This window comes from Athene cunicularia, assembly GCF_003259725.1.
Source record: "Athene cunicularia isolate RWA chromosome 11 unlocalized genomic scaffold, athCun1 chr11_part2, whole genome shotgun sequence".
Classification (NCBI taxonomy): Eukaryota; Metazoa; Chordata; class Aves; order Strigiformes; family Strigidae; genus Athene; species Athene cunicularia.
In genome coordinates, this window is record NW_020799114.1 from 2,488,276 (window position 1) to 2,501,191 (window position 12,916).

The 12,916-nt window shown below is 54.0% G+C and overlaps 1 protein-coding gene across 1 annotated transcript in view; it reads right to left on the reverse strand.

Annotated features, from left to right (window-relative positions):
* Window positions 1–2,559, reverse strand: part of JPH3 (junctophilin 3) — a 36,262-nt gene extending 33,703 nt beyond the window's left edge. The window contains exon 1 of the mRNA XM_026857041.1: window positions 1,786–2,559. Coding sequence (XP_026712842.1) covers window positions 1,786–2,534 — 749 coding nt within the window. The 5' untranslated portion in view covers window positions 2,535–2,559. The remainder of the gene's footprint in view (window positions 1–1,785) is intronic.
* Between the last annotated feature and the right edge of the window lie 10,357 nt (window positions 2,560–12,916).

Below are 12,916 nucleotides of genomic sequence, written 5' to 3' on the forward strand. Positions count from 1 at the left end.
CCCCCCCCCCCCAGCCCTCCAGCGGAGCTCAGGACCGCGTTACCCCGGCTGGTGCAGGGGAGGAAGGTATTCATGGCCTGGCACTCCTATCTAAGTTGATGTTTTTGCCTTCTCTCTAATAATTAGAAGGTGCAACATTATATGTCAAGAGCTCATTAAGCATTTCCAACATGGGGGAGGTCATATCTCTTCTAACTCCCACTCTGGTGGCTTTCCAGGACCATTACCACCTGGGATGGAGGATGCTCGGGTTCCCAGACCCAGCATCCCCCTGCAGACGAGAGCTCCATGTTTTCTGCATTCAGGCCTTTGTACCGAGGCATTTGCATCCCCAGATCATGGAAAAGATCTGGTCTTTCCCCTGCTCTGCAGTCTGTTTCCTACCTGGCAATCTAGCAGGATTTTTTTTATTATTTTTTTTCCGAACCTTTGACAACAGTTTGGTACAACATCAGCTTGAAAACATCACCAAGCCCAAATACGCTCCCAGAGCAGGCCTGGGAGTCTCATTCACATTGCAGATAAGTCATCGGCAGACACGCTGATAAAGATTTCAAGTGTGACTCTGCATACAAATGATCCAGACCCAACAATGAATCCCGCACAGGCGACTAAGGAGGTACCTGGGTTTTTCCCCTAACCCCACCTGTTTTCCCCAGCCCGGCTGCTATAGGTAGCACTTGGAAACCAGAAAGGAATGACCATGCTCTATTAAACCGACCCTAAAAAGTGGTACAAAGAGCCCTGAATTCAGCAGAGGAGCCTTTCCTCCTCGGCTCACCTCATGTCTGGGAGCTTGCCGTGAGTCACGAAGCTCCGGGCACATTTTGGGAGCCAGCTAGAAGGTGATCGAGTTGCTCCTGCTTTGAGCTGGAAGCTGGACCCTATTTCAACCTAAATTATACATGGCCCCTCTCCCCCCACCCTCCTGCTGGTTTTCAGCCAGATCAGGTCCCTGCTCTGAATCCCTGAGCAGTTCCATCATGGCTACAGGCAGCCCGGGCAGTGAAGGTTTCTTGAGGCTTGTAGGGATTATCTGGGCACCCAGATCTGCCGCTTTCTAGCAGAGCCTCAGGCAGGGCAAACCCTCCCCAAGCATCAGCTGCAGCCAGCGATTTGACTGCTTTTCCACTCAAAACCTCTTTTGGGAACAGAAATAGCTGGGAATCCTCCCAGCATAGGCCAACCCTCGGATGGTTCCTCCTGGCTATAAGTCAGACAGAGGATACGGGCAAAGAGCATCTCAGGAGCTCTTCTGCTAAGGCTATTATCCTGCTTATTAAAGAAGCTCGGGAGAAATGGGGTAAATAACCCAGTGCCTCCTAAGTGGCAGCTATCAGCCTGTGAGCCCCACACCGTGACCCACAAGTGCAGTCCCACCATGGTGCAACCACCCCACCCCAGCGAACGCACCGCTCCGGGTGAGCCTGCGTGGCCTCGCCGGCTGGTTTGGGAAGGCCGTGCACCCACAGCCCCCTCAGAGTTAGCCGAGGGACAATCCAGCCGGGATCCACCTCATTTTGAACACCATCCATGAGGTTTGGGCAAGCCCAGAGGCTTGGCTTTCCAGGATGCTGCCCACTCCCACTTGGGGGTCCAGATAGCACCGACGGCTGCCTGCACCAGCAGACGCCCATCGCCACACTTGCCTGCCTCCAGCAGCCTTCCTAAAACACCCCCTTGAGCACCTACTACCACAAAAAGTCTTGTCCTACTTCTCCCATCAAACCACAGGCATTGAGGCAGGACCCATGAGACGCCACGTCGGGACGGGGACCACCTTACCTGGACGCCGCGATCTCCGCTTTCTGCTTGGCGATGGTGGCCGCTCGCTCGGCCGCCTCGACGGCCCGATCCACCTTCTCGCGGATCTTGCTGGCCCGCAGCGGGATGAGGTTCTTCCTCTTGCCACTGACCAGGATGTTCTGCTTGTACTTGCCCTCCTCCTTGGTGCCGTCGGGGAAGGTCATGCAGCCGTAGCCATGGCGCTTGTTGTTGGCCCATTCCCCCTCGTACTTCAGCCCGTCCGAGCGCTGGCTCACCCCAAAGCCCGACCGCTTGTCGTTCTTCCACTCGCCGACGTAGATCTCGGTGGTGGTGGCGTCGATGTCGTCTTCGATGACGGAGAGCTCGGCTTCGCCCTCGCCCAGGCTGATGGTGGAGTTGATGTCGCTGGCGGTGGAGCTGACGGTGCTCATCCCGGCTTCGCTCCGGAAAGAGCTCTGCTTGCTCCGCTGGCTGGCCAAGGAGCTCTTAGACTCAGACTTACGGAGCTTGAGCCCGCTCAGCAGCGACCGCCGGAAGATTCCCTTCTTCTTGCTCTTGAGGATCTCGGCGTCGCTGTGGGCCATGAGGACGAAGCCACCTCGGGAGACGGCGGGGCTGCCGGCCACCGCCGGCGAGGAGTCGGGGTGCAGCGCCGTGCCGTTGGTGTGCTCGCTGCGCAGGGAGTTGATGGACGTCCTCAGGGGTGACCTGATAACCGCAGCCATGCCGTAGGGAACGCTCTGCCGGACGCCGTAACCCTGGCGCATCCCTCCGACCCACTGGCCCTGGTATGTCCCTGGGAAGAGGAGACAAAAGCAAAGAGGGGTTTCATGGCATGGCATCCCGTGGACCACTGACAGCATCAAACTCAGAATGACAGAATCATCCGGGTTGGGAAAGCCCCTGCAGCTCCTCCAGCCCAACCATGAACCTCACCCTGACCGTTCCCAACCCCACCAGATCCCTCAGCGCTGGGTCAACTCCTTTGCAAGCCCTTCACTAGCAGGAACCACAAAATGCAGCTCTGGATCCCAGTCCCATCTCCACGACAAACATTGTAATGTCATGTTGTGGGGGGAAAAAAACTAGCATCTTGGTCGGATCGCAGGCATGCACTCCAGCTGCAGCGTGGAAATACCAGAAACCAGCCATGGCACCAGCGCGCAGGGAGCGATGCTTCGAGGAACTGCCCCTTAGAACAGCCCCTAATTTGAAAGGGAAGGGAGAAGGGAGACGGGGTAGGGGAATTGTTATCCGGGAGCAGACTTTGATCCCATCCATGCTGCCGGCAGTGACCAAAGCGGATGGTATATTACAATGCATTTATTTATATACGTAGTGCCTTTCATCCGGCGCGTAGCGGAAGGGAGAGGCTCTGTCGAAATAAAGGCCTCAGGAGCAGAGATCCATTTGGTTATTCTCCTTGGAAATATGCCCCTGTTTGAACTCCTACATTTGCGTGGGCACTTACTGGAGTTGATTAACTGGTTGTTAATGGGATGAAACGCACACGGGACCTTGCTGTGACACTGGAAATGGAGGCACAAGAAACCCATCCAGCCCGGGAAGCACAACCAGAGTATAACGCCTGCCCTGTGCACCGAGAGGGTAATCTGCTCGGGGTTTATAACCCCTTCCCCTCCTGGAGCCTGGCGATTGGCACGCTTTCACGTTTTATCCCAGGTGGTTGAACTGTGGGGCTTGTTTTTATTCATAGGTTAGCTTAATCTCTTCTGGACTAGCTCGAGATGCAGTGATTCACCGCCCGCCTAAGCCCTCGTGGGGTGGATTGATGAACCTGAGGACGGCTCCTCGCCTGGCACTGGTGCTGCTGGGATGCTGTGGCTGGCCCTGGCCCCGGGCTGCCCTGCTGCCCCCACCCCGGGCTGGCGATGCCAAGAGCAGGGCCCCGTGCTGGGACGGGCACAGGCAGCACCTTGCAGCATCGGGGCCTCCTTTTGTGCCAGCCCGGCTCCCGCACGCCAAGGGAGTCTTAAAATAGACTTGCTGAAACAGTGAACCCTCTGAGAATCAAACTGAAACAGCCCCAACGAAAACAGCCCGGATGATTACCACCGGCTCAGCCTGATAAAGACTTTCCATCCCCTCCCTGCACAAGATGCTCTTTGCAATCAGGTCGTGATTCGTAGACACGAGCAACCTGTTGGGTCCACCTGAGCCGGCTCTTTTGGCTGCAAAAATATTGTTCCCTGAGACATATCTGCCCTGATGCAGTGTTTTCCTTCTCAACGTTTTCCAATGCCCCAACGGAAAGGATTATTAAAAGAGGCTGTGCTGGCCATCCCCAGCCCAGATAAACCCAACCCTCGCTCCAGGGAGTGATCCCAACCCTACAGCGACACATCCTTCTGCTCTGTTTCATTCCTCACGCGGATCCTACCCCCGGGACTCCCTTAGGGGTTTCCACCACCCCGTCCCCGGGGCTCAGTGGTAGCTCTAGAGACAGGTACAGGTTGGAGAGGCTCATGCTGAGCACAGCAACTGCTTCCCGAGAGCATGAAACCAGCATCTGGGCACATTTAGGGGTGCATGAGCTGTCTCATCTAATAGCCAAGGGCTCTTTGCACAAACCTCCTGGGGCTTGGGCATCCTTCCCGGTGCTCGGATGCAAGCAACCCCCCAAAGTGCTATATTACGTGGGTGATAGCATTGTGCACCCCCAAAAAATGCCAGCCCCAAGCTAGGGCACCCCACAAAGTCTGCCTCAGAGAAGGGACAAGGAGAGGCAGGGCCAGGCGGGCAGGATTTACTGAGGGTTTATAGGATTAGCACTGGGGAGGGAAGCAGAGCACCGGGATTATGTCAGGACAAGGTGAGGAGGTGGTAACAGTGCCGGCGGGGAGAAGGACGGGGGACAACCAGCAGGAGAGGCGGTAAACAGCTCAGGAGAAACATCAGACATGTCCTGTGGCTGGGTGTGAGCTGTGAGCCGGGCTTGACCCACTGCAGCCCACTTCGGTGTCCCCAAGAACCGGCAACAAACTGATGCCGTGTGACCGCGGCTCTCCCCGTGCCCAGTGGCACCCTGGAACTGTGCCTGGGGCAGGGCAGAGCCCACCACGTCACCCGTCCATCCCCTGCAGACTTGGCACCGTCTCGCTTCCCTTTCTGGCTCCTTCTCAGGAGGAACCTACTGGGGGTGATGGGCAGAGGCTGGGGGAGAGAGATTTCCCCCAACACCCCGAGCACCCCCACAAAGGGAGCCCCCAAGATGCCTTGGGATGTCCTCGCACCGTGCTCAGCTTCCTGTCTCCTACAGAGATGGATTCAGTGGGTTTCAGGGAAAGATGTCACTATGGGGACAGGGAGAAAAGATCCTGCCCGAGCTCCGTCAGAGCCTGCCCCGCCCCAGTCCTTGACTCCCTCTCCCTTGGCTGAATCCCTTGGCTCAGTCCCTGGCCTCACGCAGGTCCCTTGACTAAAAAAAAAAAAAAAGGCGGATTAAACCAAAGCACTATAAAGCAAGCACGGCCCTTTGCTGAAAACCAGAGGCAAGGAGCAGAACAAAGCGCTCTCGGAGCGGGCGTGACAGCGCGTCTCAGCTGGAGCAGAGGCGGCAAATTGGTCACAGCAGGTTACAGCTGCAGCGAGCGCCTGTGCGTATCCCCAGCGAGGCAGAGGTGCCCGGCAAGCTGTCATCTTTGCGTGGCCTTACAACCTACTCCTAGAACTGCACGGCTGCCAGGAGCAATCTCTGCATCTCCTTGGCAAGGCTGATTTTTCCAGGCGGAGGATGCAAGGACGTGAGGAGCCAGCCCAGCCAGCCAGCCCGTCCTGCTTCTCCGCTCCCGGAATCATGGAGCAACTCCCAGCAGAGAGTAAAACCCAAACCCCACACGTGCTTTCCGGGGTGTTGTTGCTCTCCTACTTGCTTTCCTGCTGGAATTACCTCTGGGGATTGCCTAGGAGGGCACAACCACCTCCCTGATGGCTACCAAGACATCTGACCACCTTCATGGCCACCAGCGCATCAAAGAGATTCCTTCCAGGGAGCTGAGTTCATCCATCCTTCCTTACCCAAACAGCACTTCACCTGACTTCATTATGTTTTAGAGCCCTAAATATCCCAGGATGTGGCCGTAAATACTGGAAGGTCTCAGAGCCCTCTGAGCTGCATTGCTAAGCACTGTCACCTCCTCCCCTTGCACTGCTCAGCTTAACCCCTGCCCCCTAACATTTGCAGATATATGCACGAAGTTTAATCTCACAAGGAGCTGGGAGACTCTTTCTCCCTGCAGAGGAAATTGGATTTTATGATTTTCCACTTTCCATGCCGGGACGGACCAGCTATAGCTGTTCCAGAGCTAGGGAGCTGAAAAGAGACATGCAACGGGACGCTGGTGCCGTGGGGACCATAGGATGGGGCTGGGGGTAACGGGATGAGCACGTCTGATGCTAAAGGCCCCCAGACTGGTCTGCTGAGGTGCTGAATGGAGGTTCTCAAGGACTTCAGTGCAAATGTAGAGAGCTGAGCACCTCCCAGGGTCGGGGCGGAAGAGCAGATGCCCTCTTTAACTTGTGTGCAAGAGGGGAACGTGCCTCCGTTGGGATGGGGAGCAGCGAGCAAGCCAAGGCTCCTGCAGTCCTGGCCACAAGCTGACTGCACTGCCCGAGCCCTACAGAGAAGAGGCAAAGCCACCAAGACGGAGGAGAACTGCTGGGGAGGAAAACGTGCAGGTCACTCTTATGGATGACTCCAAGATGCCACAAATCTCCATCCCACTTCTGTGTGGGCCTTTTGCACTGGGCGAAAAAAGACAAAGAGCAGCCAAGAATGTCTTGGACACGGAAAGAAAATCCTCCTGAGCTCGGTAATTTGTGACTTACTATGGCAATACCACCGAAGCAGCAGCCATTTCTGCGTTGTAGTTCTTTCCATACTATCAATATTTTCAAAAAGCTTCCCGAAGCATTAATTGCACGAGATTGATGGAGTGATTGCAGTGGGGAAAATGCAGCATCCATTACGTGGTCAGGGCAGCATCGCGCGGGCAGGGCTAGGGCTGCCTGGAAAGTCGTGGGCAAGAGCAGATGCAGGACAGGAGAGCACTGGAGAGGCAAGCCAAGAAATCTCAGTCACCACTACCACCCTGATGAAAAGAGGACCTGATCCTGCCCTGGGAATGGGAATTTTGGAGTAAAATCAGAGCCCGAGGGAATAAGCAGGTGGTGCTCTTGCTTGTCGTGGTTTTACCGCAGGGAAAATTTCCTGACTCCTGGTGTCATCGCTCTAGCAGGATTTGGCCAAGATAAAGGTGATGCCAAGAAGGGTGGGGATGCAGCCACGCGTGTGCAGAGCAGAGACAAGGGGAGGGCGTAACTTAAGCTAAGAGAAAATAACTGAAGCCATGCTGAAAGATGGATCGGCAAGAAAATTCCTCCTTTGGAAACTGCAGATGGAGCGTGAGCAAGGGAACGGGTTCGTGGGGAAGACAGGGAAAGCTGGGACGGAAACATGGAAGGAGGAAAAGAGGCAATGCGGTGGTTGGCCACTTTCAGTTCTGTCCTTAAGCCCGGGGTTTGGGGTTTTTTTGGCTCGCTCCCCTCGGAACAAGGCTGAGTTGTTTCCAAACGGCTTTTAAAACTCCTGCAGGAATTTCCATTGCTTTGAAGACCATGTGGAGCCCCATCCTTGGCGGGAGCCAGCTGGGCTGAAAGCAGAAAGCGGGAAGTCACTGGCCTCCGAAGCATCATTTCTGATGCTCCAGCAGAAGATAAAATGTTTTGAGAAATGACAAGTACCAAAAAGTAATCTAATCTGTTGCAGTTATTCAGCGCTTTCTCAGCATTTGGCTCAGGAGGCTAAAATATATTCTGGGAAGAGAGCAGAGAGCCCGCAGGGCTGCTCCTCTTGTCCCCATAATGCCAAAATCCCCGAAATCAGGGTTAGCCCCGGTTTGCACCTTGCAGACTCGGGGAGGTGAGCAGGACCCTGCACAAAACCGACTACGAGGTGGCTGGGTGCAACCTCTGCGCCTCCCCGTTCCCTGCTGGGACCAGGGATAACGCAGCAGCACTCCAGCAATTCAGCTGGGGATTGGGGAGACTAATTAACTCCTGTTTGCAAAGTGCTCCTGGAGGATCTGAGGCATGACAGACACCGGAAAGAATTACGGGTTTCCATTCATTTCTTTGGCTTTGCCAAAGAGCTTTTTGGGATTTTCCTGGGGAGCGGGGAAGGAGGGGACCCAGCTCCAGCTCCAGCTCATCTCCTGGGGGTCCAGGTGCTGCGGTGGGGCTCGTGTAGGTGCTCGTGGGCCCAGGACCACGGAGCGAGCTGCTCGCTCTTGTACACGAGGTCTTCACCATGGCTGGGGAGAGGCAACCAACTCACGTCTTGCTCTTCCCGCACGCAGCACACTGGGCTGAAACCTCGGGCAAGAAGAAGGGTCCCTCCACTGACGCCACTTGTCTCTATACCAGGTGCGTTCTGCACAGAACAAAGCAATGGAGAGACAAAGGAGACCTGAAACCCCTAGAAAATGCCCTTTCTGGCCCAGAGGGAGGAGGCCTACAGTGCTGCACTCAGCAGGTGAAGGTGAGAAATGCCAGAGGGTGGAAAGCGCCCGGCTTTGCCGCTTGCTGCCCCAAGCTGAGGGGCTGCCTGGCACCCGCAGTCCTCTCCTGCCTACGGAGAAATGGCAAAGACCAACGATGCCCGGGGGAGCCCAGCTTTCCAACAAACAAGCAGCACCTCGGGGCACACCGGAGCAATAAGGGGATTTTTGAATGATGCGGTGGTGGCCCCAAGGGGTGAAGACGAGCTGCTCAGCACCCAGCAATGCTTCCCTTGGCTGAAGGTGGGATCATTCACTTGGATATAAACCTGGTCCAGCTCCACCATGGCACGGGAAGGAGACAGAATTCAGGATTTCGGGGGTTGGAATGGCTGCATTTTCTTCCGTCCCTCTCGCCATACTGAAGGATTTGGCATTTTGCAGGCTGCTGAGCCCTCTGGCTCCGCTCCAGGGACACCATTAAGTACAAGCTTTATGGACTGAAGGCTGCTCACAGGCTTTTCCCAAACAGAGACAGCCAGTTCCGTGTCCTGCAGGACAAAGCCCTTGGCAAGCACGTGGGGTAAAGCACACGGGGAGGTTTGCACAGACCTGCCCTGCCTTGCCCCTCTTCAGTTTCTCACACGGAGAAATTCAAGCAGTTATTTAGGATGCTGTATTTTTGAGGCCCGTGGGCACATACATATTATTATCACAACACGACCTCAGAAGAAGTCAAATGCTTAGAAAAATATTCCTTACCCATCGCTGAGTTAAAAAAAAAAACCAACCAAACAACAAAAAAACACAAACGGCTCACCATCACGGGTCAAGGCAAGGTATTTCCACTAAAATAATCAGTGCCACGGGCGCAGCTACCCAGGCTTTCACAGAACGCGGGAGCAGCGGGCTTCAGAGGGCAGGTTTCTCTGGAGCCTCAGTCCCATCCTTGAAGCACAGCCAGATCCCCTGTGACGGTGACTGTGTTTGGCAGCAGCAGCGGCCCAACCCTCCCAGCTCCCTTCCGCCACTCAGCAAAATTTGGGAACGAGGTCTGAGTTGTCCAAAGCGCCCATCCACTTTTCCAAGCCCAGCCAAAGTAATTAGGCCTTGCAAATTGCTAGTTTATCTTGCGACGGATCCTTCCTGGTACGCTCACACCCCCCCCCCTTATCTCTGATCTCTGCAGCATATTAATTAAAGACATCCGATGGCAATAATTAGGCCAGTCTCTTGAATTCCAAAAGAAGGAGGAAGTTTTACAGATACCACTTCCCAGCTTTTCGATGTCAAGAAGTCCCAGGGAGGATTCATGCCCAAATCATGTTTAGAACCTCAGAAACACCCATCCCCAAGAGAAGACGTATGAGAGAACAGAGAGGCCTGGAGGATGCTCGTTCAGCCTCAGTCCTGATGGTGTGATGATGGGGACACCCTTACTGGCCACCCCAGCTGATGTCCAGCAGCCAGGGGGCCTCGGTGGTAAAAATCTGCCCCCCCCCCAGGTGCTACCTGCATGTATGGGTCCTCCCGAGCGTGCACGTGGGTGCGCGTTTGCTGCCAAGCCCTCCTCAGAGCCGTTCCTCCTGCACTCCTGGCAGCAGGACAAGGCGTTGCACTGGGTGACTTGCATTCCCTGCCCTGTCCCCAGCTGCTGGGCAGAGAGCAGCCACCGTCCCCCCAAGTGCTCACCTAGATCCCATGCAGGCATGGCACGGAGGGCTAGGACTTGCCACCTGCATCGCCCACCGTGGAAGGTGGGAATTGGTGATGGTGCGTGTGTGCAACGCCAGCCCTGCCAAGGGTCTCCACGCCTCTGACCACCACCAAGTCATGCTAAAAACACAGTCAGATGCTTCTGCTGGGGCTGCTAAATTGCCAAAAATATGCTCTGGTAACTGCTTACACAGGGGAAGAAATAAAGTATGGATTTTTGAGTATGCAAATATAATCTGCAGGCAGGAACACGTGATGGATGTTAGTCATGTTGCTTAATGCAAGGCTGGATACATGCATACTTGCTGGGCACAGTGAGGTCTGGGCATCTGTGGAGGAGAGAAGGGGAAGGGGGACAGGAGAAGGGCGAAGAGCTGAGCGGAGGGAGGAGGCGAGCAGAGCTGTCACGGGCTGCTTTGCTGCTGCCTGGGTGCTGGGCGGCATCAAGTCTATTGCTGGGGCTCAGCGGATAATAAATCATTGCAGCTGTGCAGCTCCTCTCAGCACGGTTAGCTCTCGCTTTGTCAAGCTGAAGGGCAGGGACCCTCCATCTAAGGAACCAAACCAGCGGGGTGGTTGGCTTTGGGTGACGGAGTGATCTTAGGGGATCACTTTGCAAGCAGGTGGAGGTGGGTGCAGGGCTGGTCCGCACCTGAAAGGCAGGGCCACGTGTGGCCAGGACGGTCATCTGGGGGAGGTGAGCCCCATCCAAAACACGGTCCTTTATCTTCTCATTGCCATGATGCCTGCTCCAAAGATACTTTGCAATCAGATCAGCAGCGTGAAGCTACTTCCCTCACTGGCAAACAACAGCGGGTGTCACGGCACTGCAGAGACTGCTGCTGTTTGCACCTACAGAGGGGAAACTGAGGCACGGAGCGAGATGGAGGATGAGCTCCTCCAACAAAACGAGCTGTGCGGCTCCTGCTGCAACCACGGAGTGGCTTTGCCCAGCCTACAGCAAACCTACAGCAGGGCAGGGAAGGGGGCAAAGCCCCGAAGCTGGTGCCCTACCCCTGAAGATAAGCAGGAATTATTTTTCACAGGGACTGGCCAGTAATGAATACGTGCCCTTGTAATATTAAGGAGAAGCCACTCCAGAAAAATCACATTTGGCAATTCAGCTCAGAGAACATCTGCGAGAGGAGCATCTCCCCAGACCCATGACTAGGTTCGGGCTCGCCTGACAACAGCTTCTGAGGTATTTCAGCTATTTGCTTTGAGGGGGGGGAAAAAACCTCAAATTTGCTCTCTGTGGTGTGCAGGAAAACGCGAGTCTGTGCTGAGCACCCCCCTCCCTCTTCCTTCTCACTGCTTCTGTATCTCCTGCTTCCTCTGTTTGCGTTCGTTAGTAATTGCCTTTTCCAGCCAGTGTTGGGAGAAATGCTTCAAACCATTATAACGACAATCAAATCTCGCCATCGCTAATTCTGATGGGGCTCATAATGCATCTCAGGCCAGTCACGATTTTTCTTAAAGCGCCAGGTCCTGGAGTCAGGGGAAATGTAGCTTTCTGAAAGGAAACAAAACTAAAGAAAGAAATTTCTAGTCTTCCTGGGAATGGGAAGTGCCGGGTCCGCTGGAGCCAGGGGAAGTCAAGGGAGCATCATCTCCTGGTGAAACGGGGCCCAGAGCAGCTGGATCCCTGTGGATTTGGACACCGACTGGGACCAAAACCAGGATGAGGCTTTAGCATGAGGGATGCGAAACATTAACGTATCGCTCAGCGCCTTTATTACAGCTAATGTGCTCCTCTCACAAAGCAGAGTGAAATCGGGCTAATGCTTAGTCCGTTAATCCTCCAACGCTCTAATCCTCATCGCAAACTCTGTGATCTCACCCCATTTCTCAGCAGAGCTCACGGGAGTAAGGGCTAATTCTCCGGCGCTCGCAAACGGCGCCGCGTCCCTAGAGAGGGTCAGGTGAACGGGATGAGGATGAGAAACCCGTGGATGTGGGATATGAGGCTGTACCGGGAGCAGGGATGGCGCAGGACGGGACGAGGCGAGAGCAGGGTTTACTTATTTCCTGTGAAATAAATGATCAATCCCTGATTCAGTCCAGAGAAACACCTTACAGACCCAAAGTGATGCCCTGAGTCTTGGTTCAAATATCTGCAAACTTAGGGACCTCGCTCTGGCTCTTCACTCATTCCTGAAAATTCATGATGCTCTGCTGTACGTTCAGTGGAACCTCTTCGGGGAATAATTTTGGGACAGGAGTGGCTGGCCTAAGGGAATGTTCATGCATCGATTGCAATTTTTAAGGATTTTTGATTCAAAGGCCAGAATCTCTCTTTGGAAAGCCAATATCAAACCCCAAAATGTAAACACTTGCTCTTCAAGTATTTATTTTTTTTTTTCTCCAATCTCCCCTTTTTTGTTAACTAATACTTTAATTGTAAGTTAAACAACTCACTGCAGAGGCAAACTAGCATCAAGACTCTCCCATAACTATTGCAAACTCCTGAAAAAAAAAAAAAAAAAATCCTTTCTCGGTCAGGATTTCAGTCAGCGCCAAAACCAGACCCCAGAGAGGCAAAACCTGACAAATCTCACAAGACAGATGCTAAACCACAGTGGTTTTCCCCCTAGAAGACCATCACCAACCCCACCCTGCCCAGCTTCTGTGTCTTCAAGTCGTGCCTATGTTAATACAGACCATTCATCTACGTCACTGTTACCTGACTCAAAGCATTCAAAATTAATCAGGTCCATTTTAAAATCAAGGCATTTTTAAACAGAAGGCATTTTTAGCTCTCGTCTGCTGGTTCCCAAGCCTGTAAGAATGACTTTTCTGCAATAGTCTGGGTGGAAACCTTGCTTCAAAAATGAAGCTGAAAATCTTGCAAAAAATCACATGATTCCACAAGCTGGAGCTTCAAGGAAAAAAAAAAAAAAAAAAAAAAAAAAAAA